A 19,990-nucleotide genomic window follows, 5' to 3' on the forward strand; every position below is an offset into this window, starting at 1 on the left:
ATGGCCTTTGAATGTTTTGGTATCTAGTGAGGAGCTCTTCTTTGTCTACACCCATTCAGCATTGTTCACACCCTCTTAAGCTTAAGCCCCATACATCTCGTTTCGCCCTCGGAGTGTACACATGGCGCTCTGGCTGACGATTTGTTTACATCTGGATAACATGAAAACAGCCTAAACAGCTCAGCTGGTAACAATTTGATGATGCTTTTTTTGCAGACGTTAACTGACACCGGCCATATTCAACAGGTGGTATACACACGTAACATTAGGTAAGGAGACAGCCAGCTAACGTTCGCTAGTTAAACAACAATGAACAATGCCACAGTGCTGGGAGCTAACCAACCAGGTTCAATGTTAGCTAGCTAACATTAGGCTCCAACTAGAAAAGCAATTGACTCTGGGGAAACAAATAATAACGTCAGCTAGGGAGCCAGCCAGCTAAGGAGCCAGTCAGATAGCTAGCTAGCTAACAGTACACTTTAGCTTGAAATGAAACCACTTTCTGTCAAAATTAGAAGTGTGTAATATCTGAAAATGAAGTTAGCTATCTGACCTGAATACATCATGCATGATGGATGAATTTCCCTGTCAGGAATGCCATACCACGGTTGCCCTTAGTTTGAAGATATAATCTGGAGACATGGAGAAAACACCTCTCTTTAGCTATTATACTCTAATTCCACCAATTTCATAACTTGATCCTCCTTAATCTACTACTTACAGTTGAAGTCGAAGTTTACATACAATTAGGTTAGAATCATTAAAAATTGTTTTTCAACCACTCCACAAATTTGTTGTTAACAAACTATAGTTTTGGCAAGTCGGTTAGGACATCTACTTTGCGCATGACACAAGCAAACAGACAGATTATTTCACTTATAATTAATTGTATCACAATTCCAGTGGGTCAGAAATTGACCCACTGACTTGACTGTGCCTTTAAACAACTTGGAAAATTCCAGAAAATGATGTCATGGCTTTAGAAGCTTCTGATAGGCTAATTGACATAATTTGAGCCAATTGGAGATGTGGATGTATTTCAAGGCCTCCCTTCAAATTCAGTGCCTCTTTGCTCGAATTCATGGGAAAATCAAAAGGAATCAGCCAAGACCTCAGAAGAAAAATTGTAGACCTCCACAAGTCTGATGTATCCTTAGGAGCAATTTCCAAGTGCCTGAAGATAGTACGCAAGTATAAACACCATGGAGACACGCAGCCGTCATACCGCTCAGGAAGGAGATGCTTTCTGTCTCGTAGAGATGAACGTACTTTGGTGCGGAAAGTGAAAATCAATCCCAGAACAACAGCAAATGACCTTGTGAAGATGCTGGAGGAAACGGGTACAAAAGTATCTATATCCACAGTAAAACGAGTCCTATATCGACAGAACCTGAAAGGCCGCTCAGCAGTAAAGAAGCCATTGCTCTAAAACCGCCATTACAAAAAGTCAGACTACGGTTTGCAACTGCACATGGGACGAAGCTCGTACTTTTTGGAGAAATGTCTGGTCTGATGAAACAAAAATAGAACTGTTTGGCCATAATGACCATCGTTATGTTTGGAGGAAAAAGGGAGAGGCTTGCAAGCCGAAGAACACCATCCCAACCGTGAAGCACGGGGGTGGCAGCATCATGTTGTGGGGGTGCTTTGCTGCAGGAGAGACTGGTGCACTTCACAAAATAGATGGAATTATTAGATGGAAAATTATTTTGATATTTTGAAGCAACATCTCAAGACATCAGTCAGGAAGTCTAAGCTTGGTCGCAAATCGGTCTTCCAAATGGACAATGACCCCAAGCATACTTCCAAAGTTGTGGCAAAATGGCTTAAGGACAACAAAGTCAAGGTATTGGAGTGGCCATCACAAAGCCCTGACCTCAATCCTATAGACTCAATCCTGTGGGCAGAACTGAAAAAGTGTGTGCGAGCAAGGAGGCCTACAAACCTAACTCAGTTACACCAGCTCTGTCAGGAGGAATGGTCCAAAATTCACCCAATTTATTGTAGGAAGCTTGTGGAAGGCTACCCGAAACGTTTGACCCAAGTTAATTAAACAATTGAAAGGCAATTCTACCAAATACTAATTGAGTGTATGTAAACTTCTGACCCACTGGGAATGTGATGAAAGAAATAAAAGCTGAAATAAATAATTCTCTCTACTGTTATTCTGACATGTCACATTCTTAAAACAAAGTGGCGATCCTAACTGACCTAGACAGGGAATGTTTACTAGGATTAAATGTCAGGAATTGTTTCAAACTGAGTTTAAATGTATTTGGCTAAGGTGTATGTAAACGTCCGACTTTAACTGTATACTAGTACTACAATCTACTGCTGTAGAAGTAGTAGGCCTACTGTAATTCTTCTACAATCTGCTATACTGTACATTGAAATGGGCCATGACATAAACAAAGTAAAAAAGTAAGATAATCATGATGTGATGAGTGGAGGATATTTAGTCTGAAACATTTTTATCCTCTGATCATTAGGACTGACCCATCAGCCATTCAGTATCCTGCTATCCCTGGAATCCAAGTTTCCTCCCTGGTCAATGGAATATATTTCAATTTTAACACATGGGATTATTGCTGTTTCCTGTTGTAAAATTAGAAATGAGTTGTCACCTGTACTTGTTTAACAACTACAAGTCATCACAATGATGACTGAACTGTTAATTGATCAATTTCGCAGAATTCCTTGGCCCAGTTCCAATGTTATCAACTCTGATCCATTTTCTTTTAGTGCTTGTGAGTTCCTTGTTGGGCCTGAAATGTTTGTTAGTTGAATTGTTTCTCTGTAAATAACTGACAAATTGCATCACCCTCAAGATCAACATTTACTGTAAACTCTATATGATTTTGTCTTGTACTCACACATTTCTAAATTCTTACAGGTGGAAAATCTTTACCATTACTTGGGTGGCAATTGGCATTGAATTCCCTTTGAGCTTTTGTTACTTGCGAGAAAACATCAATCTGCATGGTGCTGTCTCTCTACTGGTGGGCCAGCCTTTCTTCTTGAATGGGTGCCGGCCAATGAGCTTCCTCCTGAGCAGGCGTCACTCCCTTTTCACCGGCTGCTGCAGTCAATCCGCTTATTCAGCACAGAGAGGATATGTGCTGTGTGTGCTCAGGCCTTTCCGCACTGCTAAAAGCCTACAACCTCCCTATCTGCCTCCCACTTTACCCCAACAAACATCCCATGCCGCTGACCCTCCCATCCCCCATTCCCCCACAAGCCTCCACTTACACCCATGCCACAGCTCTGTTAGTGAGTGAGCCAGTGGAGAAAGTTACACAAGTCTCTATGTTGGTGTGTTTGCCAGGCACTCGGAAACAACCGCAGCACAATCCTTTGGCCCGTCAGCCCTGCTGAGTCTGATCCCAGGCCTCTTCTCAAGGTAATAAGCTTTAATGGTTGTTTTCTGCTTGGCACTGTCACTGAGAACCTGATATTTTCAACCTGACGTTGTTGTTGATGTTGGATTATTAAACTAGTAATCCAGAGGCCTGTTTTGTTATGGTGGTGTGTATGTAATGTCTGTATTTCTAACCACCTTTATCAATTAACATTATGACTCATTAGGTAGATCACTTTGTTTTGATAGCTGTGGTTCACCACTGAACAAAAAAGTTAAGTCAACATTTTTCAAGTAATTTTCACAACCACTGACTGCCACTCCACACATTTCTAGCCAGTATTCCCATAACATGAATGAGTCAAAGACTATAGTGCCTTCAGAAAGTATTTGACTTCATCCACATTTTGTTGTGTTACAGCCTGAGTTTATATAGATTAAATTGAGATTTGTCACCGGTTTACACACAATACACCATTTATGGCAAGCCTAAATAATAAAAATATGCTTAAGTTGCATGGACTCACTGTGTGCAATAATAGTGTTTAACATGATTTTTGGATGACTACCTCATCTCTGTACCCCACACATACAATTATCTGTAAGGTCCCTCAGTCGAGCAGTGAATTTCAAACACAGATTCAACCACAGACCAGGTAGGTTTACTAACCTAATTGACTGAGTGAAAAGGAAGCTCGTACAGAATAAAAAAGTATCCAAAACATGCATCCTGTTTGCAAAAAGGCACTAAAGTAATACTGCTAAAAAATCTGGCTAAGCAATTCACTTTTTGTTCAAAATACAAAGTGTTATGTTTGGGACAAATCCAATACAACACATTACTGAGTACTGCTCTCCATATTTTTCAAGCATAGTGGTGGCTGGATCATGTTATGGGTATGATTGTAACCGGTAAAGGAAATGTCATCTCCATCACCACTCCAATATCAACATATTATGTGAAAATGTCACGTCTGTTTTTTTTGTAAAAAAAAGCGTAAGAAAGCTGTTTACAATGACATCCACCAATGAATAGGCAATGCCTATGCACACCGATGTTATTGGAAACACTACACAACTTTGAAACGTGCCATTTTCACATGTTTACGTTGGGGTGGCGCTGGAGATGATGAAGTTGAAAAATGGTGACATCTACCTTTATTAAGGACTGGGGAGATCTTTGGGATAAAAAATGTATGGAATGGAGCTAAGCACATGCACATTCCTAGAGGAGAACTTGGTTCAGTCTGCTTTCCACCAGACATTGGGAGATGAATTCACCTTTCAGTGGGACAATAACCTAAAACACAAGGCCAAGTCTACGCTGGAGTTGCTTACCAATAAGACAGTGAATATTACTGACTGAGTTACAGTTTTGACTTAAATCTACTTGAAAATCTATGGCACGACCTTGGAAAGGGTTGTCTAGCAATGATCAGCGACCAATTTGACAGAGCTTGAACATTTTGGAAAGAATAATGGGCTAATGTTGCACAATCCATTCATTATGTGGTATTGTGTAGATGGGTGATTAAAAACAACAACAATTTAATACATTTTGAATTCAGGCTTCATCACAACAATGTGGAATAAGTCAAGGGGTTTGAATACTTTCTCAAGGCACTGTAAACCTGATTACATTGATTGATTTGAAATCTGCTGAAAATGGAAATTGCTTTAGCAGCAACAGCTTTGTAAAAGCAGGACCATGTTGTGCGGACACATGGTGTTCCAGCTCAAAGGGCTTTAAACAATGCAGTGTATAAGCCATTCAGACCCACTATAATGGCCCTGCCACTGGCTGCTACTACTGGGTGGGATATCGACCTCAGGCCCCACATGGAGCTAACCCCCTATTTCTCTGACAGACAGCCTCAGCATGGAAAGCCCAGTGAGGGCTGAGCCAGCTACCCCAACCCTGGCTCCCCCAGCTCCCCGAAACCATACTCCTTCTCTAAGTCCCGGAGCTGAGGCCAAAGAGAAGAGGTCGGAGGTGAGCGAGGGAACAGCGGATGAGTGTGAGGCAGTGGACACAGAGGAGGACCCTATATGTCTCTCGCTGTTATCAAAGATGACTGTGTTTGTGGAGGCGCCAGCAGAGGATGCATCAGAGAAGGCTGAGGAGGCTGCAGCCAAGGAGAGGGCTGAGAGAGCGGTTCAGAGGCAGCTCCTGGCCACAGAGGAGCTGATCTACACCGAGAGGAACTACCTGAGACTCCTCCAGGTCTGCACCTGCACCATCAGGAGCAACCTGCAGAAACTACAGGTACTTCTACTGCACCACTGCACAGGGCTAGGAGTTTCCTGACCATGTGACTTGACCGGGGAAAACTATGGACCCTAGTGGGTCTAAAGGCAATAGACAAATCTCTAAGGAATGGTTATCTTGAAGCACCATGCTTTATTTCCTTTCCTGTCTCTGAAGGTATTTAAATTGCCATAACATCAAATGTATTTGAATAAAAGGCTGTGCTTAAAATGAGTCTCGTAAAAACAGGATGAAATCACATTTTATGGGCTGGAAGGCAAGCCTGTCTCTGCATCAGCCAATGGTAATGATGAGGAGGGCTACTGTTGGTGGATGGACCGAAAGAGGGAGGAGGATGCAGAGGGTGAGAGACAGGGAGGAGAAGGGATAGAAAGGTGGATAGGAGGAGGAGGTAGAGTAGTGGTGGGTGAATGATTCCCTTTGTGGAAAAGTAAAGTCGTTATGATAAATGGTGTACCATCCTCCCCAACACAGCCTCCGCTGCCTAACCTGGACAGCATGTTCCTGTACATAGAGGAGGTGATTGATGTGTCGGGACGCCTCCTCAGTCTCCTGGACCAGAAGCAGGTCACGCCCCATGATCCTCTCTTCCTGGAGACCCTGTGTAAGTAGCAACAATATAGTAATAATAATAATATATGCCATTTAGCAGATTATTTGATCAAAATCATTTACTAATGGGTGGCCGTGGGAATTGAACCCACATTCCTGGCATTGCAAGCACCATGCTCTACCAACTGAGCCATACAGGAGCAGTACTGCAGGACTGTTACCATGGCGGTCTACCTTCACACCTCAAACATACACTATCACACCTAGTGATTCTTACTCACAGGTACTTAGTAACATTCACTCCTGCACCACCCCACCTACTAATTCTACGGGGCTATTCAAGAATAGGCTCACGTCAACCACCTCTGTTTCACAGGACTATTGGTACCAGCTGCTTCTCATTATGTGTACTACATACCTGCGTGTATTAAAAGCCTATTATCACATTTCCCGCCATGGTGTTGCAAACCAAACACTTCATACAGTACACCTTGCAGTCAAGCTGCTTGGAGAGGTCAGCAAAATAATGGGAAAAACAAACTCCTTCTCTCTGTTGCGACCTTGTTTGCCCTTTCTATATTTCAATGTGGAGTAAACAAGAGTGCCGGCGTGTCAGAGTTCCTTTTTTCCATTATTTAGTTGACCTCGCTCAGCAGCTGGACGGCTAGGTGTTCAAACATTCATCTCTTCTGCAGAGCTCTAACCTGCAAGAATGGTTAGAGAGACAAATATACACTGAGTGTAGAAAACATTTCGATCACAGACTGATCAGGTGAATCCAGGTGAAAGCTATGCTCCCTTAATATCACTTGTTAAATCTCTGCGTTATTGGGAAAGGGCTCGCAAGTAAGCATTTCACGGGAAAGTCTACACCTGTTGTATTCAGAGCATGTGACAAATCACCTTATCCGTCCCCATGGAGGGTTGCTAAAGGACCCGCATGGGAGGCATAAATGTACATTAATGTCACATCATAAATACTTGATACATATTCCCTTCAGGTGACGCCTTCCTCAGTCTATCAACAGACATCGAGTCGGCTTACAAGGAGTACCTGTCCAACTACAACACCGTCACAGCGTTAGAGAACAGCTACAAACAGAAAGAATCCCTGTGGACTGAGATGGTGAAAGTCATCAAGTCCTCAGCGTACGTTTATCTCGCTCTCTGCATTTCTGTTCCTATCCTGGCCCCAAATCTATGGTCGTTTTCATGCTAAACACTCAATAGGGCTAACAGCACAAACTCATCTGGGTCCAGGCGAACTTTGACCTTTTGTTCACAATGAAATACAATGTCCATCCTTCAGTGTTGTCACAGTGTATGTGTTGATACAGGCCAGAGGTGAATGTATGTACCTTTTATCTCACTTTCTGCATTCCTGTTCGTACCATACATTGTCTCTATTGTCCAATTGAAATACAATACTGAAATTGCCCTTAATATCACACCCCATTTAAAAAAATTGTTTTACGTATGTCAAAATCCAGCTTTCTCACATTACATATCTAGAAAAGACACGTTTCGACTATGTTGTGTACAGGCCAGAGGTGAATGCTACCTCTCTGAGCTTCTTCCTGGTGATGCCAGTCCAAAGGATCGCTCGCTACCCTCTTCTCCTCCAGACCATCATGAAACATACAGACCCTGGGCACCCGGCCTACTCTCTCCTGGAGCAGACTGCCCACGCCGCTGTAGCCGTCAACTGCAGGATCAATGAGTACAAACGCTTCCGAGAAGTTGGTGAGGACACATGCTGGCTATCACGTTCTTGTAATCAAATCCTATGATTGGTTTTACTATTCAGACCAAGGATATTGATAGATTGTGGGCATTGCCTTCACTTTTTTTATCCTGAACACCCATATTAGAACTTCTTGTCTGCTCATCACAGCCGACAAATACAAGAAGACTGAAACCTTGACGATAAGGGATAAGATAAATCGTCTGAATAGCCACAGCATCGCAAAGAAGACTGCCAGACTGAGTCAGTTCATCAAGCATGAGACAGGGATTGCACCAAAGGTAAGGCACTTTCCGTACCTGTTCCTGATGTTCTTTCACTCAGCCATAAAATGAAACTACACGCCCTTCTTCAGCACCTTTAGGTTAATAATTAAACATAGGGAATGGGAAAAGCTGTGAGATAACATATGACATGACCAGTGTTTACTTCTTAAAAGGTCTCGCTGTATTCGAACCTTGATTCACATGTCCGGGGAGCATTTATTACATAAAGTATGTATAGAGTAGTTGAATACAATGACACGTGCTACGTTGGTGGCGTGTCACATGGTTATGAGTATTCCCTTGCGGACATTTCTAGACATATTATTCATCAAGTCACAAACTGAAGCTCTGGGGGTCTCTTTTTATCAATGGATGGTAGAACATTCTTACTTAAATCTCTGTAAAAATGTATTGAATTTGCTGTTTAATAACTGCCCTCGCTTCAATTCCAGTTGGTTGATGAGGAGTTTGATGCCTTGGAGGGCTTTTTCTATCTCCTTGAAAATGGTATCGCCGTCCTACATGAAAATGTGGAGACGTATCTCAGCCATCTGCAGGTGAGCTTTTGTAGACCCGATCCCTTTGCCGTGGGTGACCATCACCATGACAGCATTGGAATCACGTTGTTTACACCTGGCTTTCCACTCAACATACAATTAGTGCCCAATCCCTTTAGATTCACGTCTAGCTTGATATCCTCTTCTCACTAAATAATGAGCACGGTTGGATCGGTAATCCTCCTCGCCAGCTGTCAACTACAACTACTTGGCTCATGTTTCAGTGGTGAGCATTTGAAAATGTAAAGATGTTGTAAGAAAATCTGTTTTAAGTTTTCAGCCTCCTTCACATTGCCGCACCTATTTGAATGCAGAGTCTCCCCACTGTCAAACAGCCGCTGCCTGTCATAAACCATGCATTTCTGACGACTACCTCAGTTTTCTGTTAGCGTTTCCCGTGTCTAGATATAGTTGATGTGGCATCTTTTTTCTTCCATCGTTCTATTACAGAGATTCCTCAGCTGTCGACCGGAGGAGTTTGACCTTGACATGGACGGCGAGAAGCCTGCTATATGCTACAAGGAAATCACAGCAGCATTGAGACAATGGATACTTCCTACATTTGTGAGTCAAGCCAAAGTACCACTTTGTTATGCATGCTACAACAATGGGCATCGGAATATGTTGGCTGGGAGGACAGACCATTTTTATTGAATTGCGCCCATGGTCGTGTTTCACTTTCCCACATGTCCTTCAGGCTTCAGATTGCACTGCCCGGACCTCACGCCTCTATCCATCGCCCTCCCCCACTCTCTATTCCCTAATATTTCCCTCTTCCTCTCCCCATCCCCCACTCAACATCCAGGAGAAGAGGATGAGGACGTTGGTCCACAAGCCCCTCTGTGCCCTTCGAGAACTGCTGGTGGGGCCTCGTAACCTGATCCGTAAGCGCCTGGACAAGCTGCTTGACTACGAACTGATCGAAGAGAAGCCCAGTCTGAGCTACGATGAGCAGGCGGTGGCAACCACCTATAAGACCATCAACACGTTGCTCCTCAACGAGCTGCCCCAGTTCAATGGCCTGGCCCTCACCCTGCTCTGGGGCATGCTGGGGGCCTTCAGCTGCCTGCACAAGGACCTGGCTGCAGACATGGAGCAGCTCTTCCAGGGCTTTGCCCAACAGGTGGGTTAGTAGGTACACCACAGTCACTGTAGAAGGGTTTAGAGGGGGTAGCAAGATACACTTTAGTATAGGGTATCTGTGGACGACCAATGCTGACCATTGCAATTGACCATTTCAGCCAGTGAATCTGCTGTCCGTTGTTTATACACTGAACAAAAATGTAAAAGCAACATGTAAAGTGTTGGTCCCATGTTTCATGAGCTGAAATAAAAGATCCCAGAAATGTTCTAGACGCACAGAAAGCGTATTTCTCTCAAATGGTGTGCACAAATTAGTTTATGTCCCTGTTAGTGAGCATTTCTACTTTGCCAAGATAAGCATGTTGTATTGCAGTTTTCTTGATTAGTGAGAACTATACCTAAGGCCAGAGATGCAGCTGAAGTTGAACTTGACTGTCTTTCTAAACTTGTTTTGTCTGACCTCTCTTTGCAGCTCCCTCACAGTTCCCTGGAGCCTAATGCATTCTGGGAGTGGGCAGAGTGTTCGGTGCTGGAGGGTGCGAGGATGCTGGAGACTCTGTGTCGGAATGTGGAGGACCAACTCAATGCTCCCATTGTCCAGGTCCGTCCCAACAGAAGCTGCACTATAATCTGTTGTTTGGTTGGTGGTGATGTGACTTGTTGCCGGGGAACATCGCCAGGGACAGTGCGTGTATACATCCACAGCCTCATGCAGCAGGACGATTCATACTAGACCCATTCACTGTAAATGTTCTTATTATCTGAATCCCATCATGTGTTTGGAATAACCTGAATTGGATCAGGATGGTTATTTATATTAGCCTTTAGAGTTGTGGTGTTATCCGTTGAGTAATCTCTCGTGGACAGACGGGCGACTAACCAAATTGTGCAGTATTTTAGTTCCGTGTTGACCGAGATGAGCTGTTTACCTGTTGAAGGTTCTGAGGAAGGTGTGCTGCCTGAGGGGACAGTACTGTAACTAAGTGTAAGCCATTTGTCAAAACTAACACACTAGGACATGTCACGTTCACGAAACACAAACTTTCTGTTCAACATGCATAAATAGCAAACTGGAAATTCCATTACCTTTCCTCCCCAGTTAGAACAGAAAGCGCCATTCATTTTGCTTAGTCATAATGCAGTAATAACTTCACTCCAGCTAACCCGTGGCTCATATCATCACCACTACGCATTACTTTAAGTGATGAGAATGTGAAGAAGCCAAGAGCAGAGGAGAGAGAAAGGGTCTGGTTTCATGTCTAAGACTAATCTACACCTCTCACACAGCCCATATTCAAATCTGTGTTTTATGTCTCTATGTCTGCAGTGTGAGCAGCCCTCAGAACAGATGGGCCCAAAAGTAGTGCACTACATCGGAAATAGGGTGCCATTTGCGATGGATCCTATATGATAGTAACGAGACTGTCAGATCTACAGGCATACATGACAGCAGTAGTGAGGATGGGTAGCTCATTTGTGGCGGGCGATGGCTCTCACTTACAGGCACCATTTCTACAGCAGTAGAAAGACATGGGATCACTACATTAGCTGCTCCTAGGTGAGATGGTAAAGCCATAAACCTTACAAGTCACCCCGGGGGAAGCTAAGCAGGTGAACAAACACCAGGGTTAATGAGTGCTCACTCTTAATACACACTGGGTGTACAAAACATAGACCAGAGGGTTGGCAAACGTGTTCCTGGAGTGCTACAGGTACTGCACGCTTTTGTTCCAACTAGTCACAACACCTGACCAGCTGATTGATCAGTTCAATGATTGCCTAAATTCCACACACCTGGTCTTCCAGGTTGGTTAAATCAAAAACATCAAGTTTGCCTAACCCTGACATACTGACCAGGTGAAAACTATAATCCCTAATTGATGCCCCTTGTTAAATCCACTTCAATCCGTGTAGATGAAGGGAAGGAGACGGTTTAAAGAAGGATTTTTAGGCCTCGAGATTGAGACATGAAATTGAGACATGGATTGTGTGTGTGCCTTTCAGAAGGCCTTTCAGAAGGTGAATGGGGCAAGAAAATATATTTAAGTGCCTTTTGAATGGGGTATGGTAGTAGGTGCCAGGCGCACCAGTTTGAGTGAGTCAAGAACTGCAATGCTGCTGTGCTTTTCGCGCTCGACAGTTTACCGTGTGTATCAAGAATTGTCCCACCACCCAAAAGACATCCAGCCAATTTAACACAACTGTGGGAAGGATTGGGGACAAAATGGGCCAGCATCCGTGTGGAACACTTTCGAGACCTTGTAGAGTCCATTCCCCGACGAATTGAGGCTGTTCTGAGGGCAAAAGGGGGTGCAACTGACTATGTTTTGTACACTACATCTACTGCTGTATATATTGTTAGTATGTCTTCTTTAGGTGTATATAGATTGCATTAGGATTACAGTGCTATTGGATTTGTTACGACATTTCTTGATTTCTTTGTGTGATTATTTGTGTATTTGTTTGACATTTTACTGCGTCGTTAGATGTTAACGTAAGCATTTCACTCCATCCGCTATAACATCTTCTAAACTTCGTACACGACCAATACACTTTTAATTGATGCTGCTAATTAGTTGAACTACTGTATGTTGCTTGATTGCTGCATAACTATGTTCCTGATCGCACAGTATTGGTTCATTAGGGCACACAGTTTCAACTTTTTGCAACGGAAAGTGAAAACGTAGCATTTTATTATTGGATAAATCCAGGTAGTCTCCCTGTTTCTGTCAGTTCCCTTCTGTTTGGTGCGTAATGAGCACGCCCCTGTTCTGTTCATTTGTGTCCTCCCAGCCTCTCAGCCCTGGGTCTCAGAAGTGTCTGAAGGTCCTGACAGACAAGCACGGCTCAGGCAAGATCTACCAGCTGACGGGTCATGTGGTGGGGACTAGAGACCTGGACCTGAGCCTGAACAGAGGAGAGCTGGTGGCCATCATCAGTGAGATGGACACACGGGGGGACAGACGCCGCTGGCTGGTCGACGCAGGGGGTAAGACCTCCAGGATATCTCACCTTTTCACTTGAGGGGATGATCTTTTAAAATAACACACTGCTTCACATTCTAAAGGAAAGTCAGTCCTTTAGTTAGTCAATGTATTGAGTTGTCTTTCAATGGAGCAGTGAATACCAAACTAGAGTTCTGGTTCAGCCACCACCAGTTAGTGGAGACATCTAATGGTTGTTTACTGTTACTGCTGGCTGTGTACTCATAGAATTAAACACTTACTATCTATCAAATTGATTAGATCAGTTATTGGATAATATGTGGTTTTTAACGTATCTTATTACAGTATAAAATTGATAAACTCATGTTTTATGATCATCTATTACACAATCTGTTTTTAGGTCCAAGAGGATACGTCCCCTCCTCCAAACTGGTGCGGTACCACCAGGTAACCATGGACCCTCCCCCGTCCCCTCATCTGACAGTCACTACCATGGATTGTGCTGGAGGTGTCAGGCGACACTCCTACACCCCTGACGTCAGGCGACACTCCTTCTCCCCTGATACACCCCAGCCCGTGAGGACTCTGTCGATGACCATGCCCTGCTTCCAGGTAAGTGACACTCCCTGGTAAAGTTTCCCCTAGGTACAGATCTAGGATCAGTGTCCCCAATCCTAATCTTAAAGGGATAGTTCACCCAAATTACAAAATTACTTATTGGTTTCCTTACCCTGTAAGCAGTCTATAGACTAGATGACAGCGATCAATGCTTTGGTTTTTTTCCTCCCCTGGCACTGTTTCCACATGCTAACGTTTTAGCATTTGTGGCACAAATCCCATTCAAGTCATTGGACCGATATTAGCATGTTCAAAACATCTAAGTGTTTCACCAGGACGTGGCTGAACGACGATACGGATAATATAGAGCTAGCGGGATTTTCCATGCACTGGCAGAACATAGACGCTACCTCTGGTAAGACGAGGGGTGGGGGGTATATGTGTTTTTGTCAATAACAGCTGGTGCGCGATGTCTAATATTAAAGAAGTCTCGAGGTATTGCTCGCCTGAGGTAGAGTACCTTATGATAAGCTGTAGACCACACTATCTACCAAGATTTCTCATCTATATTATTTGCAGCTGTCTATTTACCACCACAGAATGAAGCTGGCACTAAGACTGCTCTCAACCAACTGTATAAGGCCATAAGCAAAGAAGAAAATGCTCACCCAGATGCAGCGCTCCTAGTGGCAGGATATTTAATGCAGGCAAACTTAAATCTGTTTCACCTAATTTTTACCAGCATGTCACGTGCAACCAGAGAGAAATAAAAATGCTAGACCACCTTTACTCCACACACACAAATGCATACAAAGCTCTGCTCCGCCCTCCATTTGCTAAATCTGACCATAATTCTATCCTTCTGATTCCTGTTTACAAGCAAAAACTAAAGCAGGAAGTACCAGTGACTCGCTCAATACGGAAGAGGTCAGATGACGCGGATGCTACACTACAGGACTGTTTCGCTAGCACAGACTGGAATATGTTCTGGGATTCATTCAATGGCTTTGAGGAGTATACCACCTCAGTCATCGGCTTCATCAATAAGTACATCGACGACGTCGTCCCCACAGTGACTGTACATACATATTCCAACCAGAAGCCATGGATTACAGGCAACATCCGCATCTAGCTAATGGCTAGAGCTGCCGTTTTCAAGGAGCGGGAGACTAATGCCGGACGTTTATAAGAAATCCCGCAATGCCCTCAGACGAACCATCAAACAAGCAAAGCGTCAATACAGGATTAAGATTGAATCCTACTACACCGGCTCTGACACTCGTCGGATGTGGCAGGGCTTGAAAACTCTTATGGACTACAAAGGGAAACTCAGACGTGAGCTGCCCAGTGACGCGAGCCTACCAGATGAGCTAAATGCCTTTTTTATGCTCGCTTCAAGGCAAGCAACACTGAAGCATACACGAGAGCACCAGCTGTTCTGGATGACTCTGTGATAACACCCTCAGTAGCCGATGTGAACAAAACCTTTAAACAGGTCAACATTCACAAAGCTGCTGGGCCAGACGGATTACCCGGATGTGTGCTCAATGCATACGCGGACCAACTGTCAAGTGAACCCAGCAAGTACAACCCTAAATCTGTAAATATGGGCACCCTCATAGATATTATCCTGACCAACTTGCCCTCCATATACACCTCTGCTGTTTTCAATCAGGATCTCAGCTATCACTGCCTCATTGCCTGCATCAGTTATGGGTCCGCGGTCAAATAACCACCCCTCGTCACTGTCAAATGCTCCCTAAAACACTTCTGCGAGCAGGCCTTTCTAATCGACCTGGCCCGGGTATCCTGGAAGGATATTGACCTTATACCGTCAGTTGAGTATGCCTGGTTGTTCTTTAAGTAATTTCCTCACCATCTTAAATAAGCATGCCCCTTTCACAAAATGTAGAACTAAGAACAGATATAGCCCTTGGTTCACTCCAGACCTGACTGACAATCTGGAGCCTCTCTTTGTAAAATTATCCGCCGCCATTGCTGCAACCCCTATTACTAGTCTGTTCAACCTCTCTTTCGTATCATCCGAGATTCATTAAAGATTGGGAAGCTGCCGCGGTCATCCCCTTCATCAAAGGGGGAGACACTCTAGACCCAAACTGTTAGACCTACAGTGGGGCAAAAAAGTATTTAGTCAGCCACCAATTGTGCAAGTTCTCCCACTTAAAAAGATGAGAGGCCTGTAATTGTCATCATAGGTACACTTCAAATATGACAGACAAAATTAGATTTTTTTTTCAATCAATTTATTTGCAAATTATGGTGGAAAATAAGTATTTGGTCACCTACAAACAAGCAAGATTTCTGGCTCTCAGATCTGTAACTTCTTCAAGAGGCTCCTCTGTCCTCCACTCGTTACCAGTATTAATGGCACCTGTTTGAACTTGTTATCAGTATAAAAGACACCTGTCCACAACCTTAAACAGTCACACTCCAAACTCCACTATGGCCAAGACCAAAGAGCTGTCAAAGGACACCAGAAACAAAATTGTAGACCTGCACCAGGCTGGGAAGACTGAATCGGCAATAGGTAAGCAGCTTGGTTTGAAGAAATCAACTGTGGGAGCAATTATTAGGAAATGGAAGACATAAAAGACCACTGATCATCTCCCTCGATCTGGGGGGCAAGATCTCACCCCGTGGGGTCAAAATGATCACAAGAACGGTGAGCAAAAATCCCAGAACCACATGGGGGGACCTAGTGAATGACCTGCAGAGAGCTGGGACCAAAGTAACAAAGCCTACCATCATTAACACACTACGCCGCCAGGCACTCAAATCCTACAGTGCCAGACGTGTCCCCCTGCTTAAGCCAGTCCATGTCCAGGCCCGTCTGAAGTTTGCTAGAGAGCATTTGGATGATCCAGAAGAAGATTGGGAGAATGTCAGATGAAACCAAAATAGAACGTTTTGGTAAAAACAACTCGTCGTGTTTGGAGGACAAAGAATGCTGAGTTGCATCCAAAGAACACTATACCTACTGTGAAGCATGGGGGTGGATACATCATGCTTTGGGGCTGTTTTTCTGCAAAGGGACCAGGACGACTGATCCGTGTTAAGGAAAGAATGAATATGGCCTTGTATTGTGAGATTTTGAGTGAAAACCTCCTTCCATCAGCAAGGGCATTGAAGATGAAATGTGGCTGGGTCTTTCAGCATGACAATGATCCCAAACACACCACTCGGGCAAAGGAGTGGCTTCGTAAGAAGCATTTCAATGTCCTGGAGTGGCCTAGCCAGTCTCCAGATCTCAACCCCATGGAGAATCTTTGGAGGGCGTTGAAAGTCAGTGTTGCCCAGCAACAGCCCCAAAACATCACTGGTCTAGAGGAGATCTGCATGGAGGAATGGGCCAAAATGCCAGCAACGGTGTGTGAAAACCTTGTGAAGATTTACAGAAAACATTTGACCTCTGTCATTGCCAACAGGGTATATAACAAAGTATTGAAACTTTTGTTATTGACCAAATACTTATTTTCCACCATAATTTGCAAATAAATTCATAAAAAATCCTACAATGTGATTTTCTGGATTTTTTTTTTCTTCTCATTTTGTCTGTCATAGTTGAAGTGTACCTATGATGCAAATTACAGGCCTTTCTCATCTTTTTAATTGGGAGAACTTGCACAATTGGTGGCTGACTAAATACTTTTTTGCCCCACTGTATTCGTCGCCAGACCCACTGGCTCCAGGTCATCTATAAGTCTTAGCTAGGTAAAGCTCCGCCTTATCTCACTCACTGGTCAAATCAAATCCAATTTTATTTGTCACATACACATGGTTAGCAGATGTTAATGCGAGTGTAGCGAAATGCTTGTGCTTCTAGTTCCGACAATGCAGTGATAACCAAGTAATCTAACTAACAATTCCAAAACTACTGTCTTATACACAGTGTAAGGGGATAAAGAATATGTACATAAGGATATATGAGTGATGGTACAGAGCAGCATACAGTAGATGGTATCGAGTACAGTATATACATATGAGATGAGTATGTAGACAAAGTGGCATAGTTAAAGTGGCTAGTGATACATGTATTACATAAGGATGCAGTCGATGATGTAGAGTACAGTATATACGTATGCATATGAGATGAATAATGTAGGGTAAGTAACATTATATAAGGTAGCATTGTTTAAAGTGGCTAGTGATATATTTAAATTTCCCATCAATTCCCATTATTCAAGTGGCTGGAGTTGGGATAATGACAGTGTGTTGGCAGCAGCCACTCAATGTTAGTGGTGGCTGTTTAACAGTCTGATGGCCTTGAGATAGAAGCTGTTTTTCAGTCTCTCGGTCCCAGCTTTGATGCACCTGTACTGACCTCGCCTTCTGGATGATAGCGGGGTGAACAGGCAGTGGTTCGGGTGGTTAATGTCCTTGATGATCTTTATGGCCTTCCTGTAACATCGGGTGGTGCAGGTAGTTTGCCCCCGGTGATGCGTTGTGCAGACCTCACTACCCTCTGGAGAGCTTTACGGTTGAGGGCGGAGCAGTTGCCGTACCAGGTGGTGATACAGCCGGCCAGGATGCTCTCGATTGTGCATCTGTAGAAGTTTGTGAGTGCTTTTGGTGACAAGCCGAATTTCTTCAGCCTCCTGAGGTTGAAGAGGTGCTGCTGCGCCTTCTTCACGACGCTGTCAGTGTGAGTGGACCAATTCAGTTTGTCTGTGATGTGTATGCCGAGGAACTTAACTTGCTACCCTCTCCACTACTGTTCCATCGATCTGGATAGGGGGGTGTTCCCTCTGCTGTTTCCTGAAGTCCACAATCATCTCCTTAGTTTTGGTGACGTTGAGTGTGAGGTTATTTTCCTGACACCACACTCCGAGGGCCCTCGTCGTTGTTGGTAATCAAGCCTACCACTGTTGTGTCGTCCGCAAACTTGATGATTGAGTTGGAGGCGTGCGTGGCTACGCAGTCGTGGGTGAACAGGGAGTACAGGAGAGGGCTCAGAACGCACCCTTGTGGGGCCCCCGTGTTGAGGATCAGCGGGGAGGAGATGTTGTTGCCTACCCTCACCACCTGGGGGTGGCCCGTCAAAGTCCAGTACCCAGTTGCACAGGGCGGGGTCGAGACTCAGGGTCTCGAGCTTGATGATGAGCTTGGAGGGTACTATGGTGTTGAATGCCGAGCTGTAGTCGATGAACAGCATTCTCACATAGGTATTCCTCTTGTCCAGATGGGTTAGGGCAGTGTGGTTGAGATTGCATCGTCTGTGGACCTATTTGGGCGGTAAGCAAATTGGAGTGGGTCTAGGGTGTCAGGTAGGGTGGAGGTGATATGGTCCTTGACTAGTCTCTCAAAGCACTTCATGATGACTGAAGTGAGTGTTACGGGGCGGTAGTCGTTTAGCTCAGTTACCTTAGCTTTCTTGGGAACAGGAACAATGGTGGCCCTCTTGAAGCATGTGGGAACAGCAGACTGGTATAGGGATTGATTGAATATGTCCATAAACACACCGGCCAGCTGGTCTGCGCATGCTCTGAGGGCGCGGCTGGGGATGCCATCTGGGCCTTCAGCCTTGCGAGGGTTAACACGTTTAAATGTCTTACTCACCTCGGCTGTAGTGAAGGAGAGACCGCATGTTTTCGTTGCAGGCCGTGTCAGTGGCACTGTATTTTCCTCAAAGCGGGCAAAAAAGTTATTTAGTCTGCCTGGGAGCAAGACATCCTGGTCCGTGACTGGGCTGGGTTTCTTCTTGTAGTCCGTGATTGACTGTAGACCCTGCCACATGCCTCTTGTGTCTGAGCCGTTGAATTTAGATTCCACTTTGTCTCTGTACTGACGCTTAGCTTGTTTAATAGCCTTGCGGAGGGAATAGCTGCACTGTTTGTATTCGGTCATGTTGCCAGACACCTTGCCCTGATTGAAAGCCGTGGTTCGCGCTTTCAGTTTCACGCGAATGCTGCCATCAATCCACGGTTTCTGGTTAGGGAATGTTTTTATCGTTGCTATGGGAACGACATCGTCGACGCACGTTCTAATGAACTCGCACACCGAATCAGCGTATTCGTCAATATTTTTATCTGACGCAATACAAAACATGTCCCAGTCCACGTGATGGAAGCAGTCTTGGAGTGTGGAGTCAGCTTGGTCTGACCAGCGTTGGACAGACCTCAGCGTGGGAGCCTCTTGTTTTAGTTTCTGCCTGTAGGCAGGGATCAACAAAATGGAGTCGTGGTCAGCTTTTCCGAAAGGGGGGCGGGGCAGGGCCTTATATGCGTCGCGGAAGTTAGAGTAACAATGATCCAAGGTTTTACCACCCCTGGTTGCACAATCGATATGCTGATAAAATTTAGGGAGTCTTGTTTTCAGATTAGCTTTGTTAAAAACCCCAGCTACAATGAATGCAGCCTCCGGATAAATGGTTTCCAGTTTGCAAAGAGTTAAATAAAGTTCGTTCAGAGCCATAGATGTGTCTGCTTGAGGGGGGATATATACGGCTGTGATTATAATCGAAGATAATTTTCTTGGAAGATAATGCGGTCTACATTTGATTGATTGTGAGGAATTCTAAATCAGGTGAACAGAAGGATTTGAGTTCCTGTATGTTTCCTTCATCACACCATGTCTCGTTAGTCATGAGGCATACGCCCCCGCCACTCTTCTTACCAGAAAGATGTTTGTTTCTGTCGGC

General features: G+C 44.4%; 1 protein-coding gene across 6 annotated transcripts in view; it reads left to right on the forward strand.

The window, feature by feature from the left end:
• LOC123993222 (rho guanine nucleotide exchange factor 37-like) overlaps positions 1-19,990 on the forward strand; it is a 32,332-nt gene that overhangs the window by 3,531 nt on the left and 8,811 nt on the right. For 2 of the 6 annotated variants that reach the window (XM_046295125.1, XM_046295127.1), the window contains 12 exons: positions 2,894-3,400; positions 5,227-5,624; positions 6,102-6,231; positions 7,181-7,328; positions 7,723-7,922; positions 8,074-8,204; positions 8,642-8,746; positions 9,197-9,310; positions 9,552-9,869; positions 10,302-10,430; positions 12,623-12,818; positions 13,175-13,386. In XM_046295125.1, coding sequence (XP_046151081.1) covers positions 5,238-5,624; positions 6,102-6,231; positions 7,181-7,328; positions 7,723-7,922; positions 8,074-8,204; positions 8,642-8,746; positions 9,197-9,310; positions 9,552-9,869; positions 10,302-10,430; positions 12,623-12,818; positions 13,175-13,386 — 2,070 coding nt within the window. In that variant the 5' untranslated portion in view covers positions 2,894-3,400; positions 5,227-5,237. Of the gene's footprint in view, positions 1-216; positions 270-2,893; positions 3,401-5,226; positions 5,625-6,101; positions 6,232-7,180; positions 7,329-7,722; positions 7,923-8,073; positions 8,205-8,641; positions 8,747-9,196; positions 9,311-9,551; positions 9,870-10,301; positions 10,431-12,622; positions 12,819-13,174; positions 13,387-19,990 lie in introns of all 6 variants that reach the window. The other 4 variants (XM_046295129.1, XM_046295128.1, XM_046295126.1 and 1 more) reach the window with 3 other exon arrangements.

Source organism: Oncorhynchus gorbuscha, linkage group LG13 (genome assembly GCF_021184085.1).
Source record: "Oncorhynchus gorbuscha isolate QuinsamMale2020 ecotype Even-year linkage group LG13, OgorEven_v1.0, whole genome shotgun sequence".
Classification (NCBI taxonomy): Eukaryota; Metazoa; Chordata; class Actinopteri; order Salmoniformes; family Salmonidae; genus Oncorhynchus; species Oncorhynchus gorbuscha.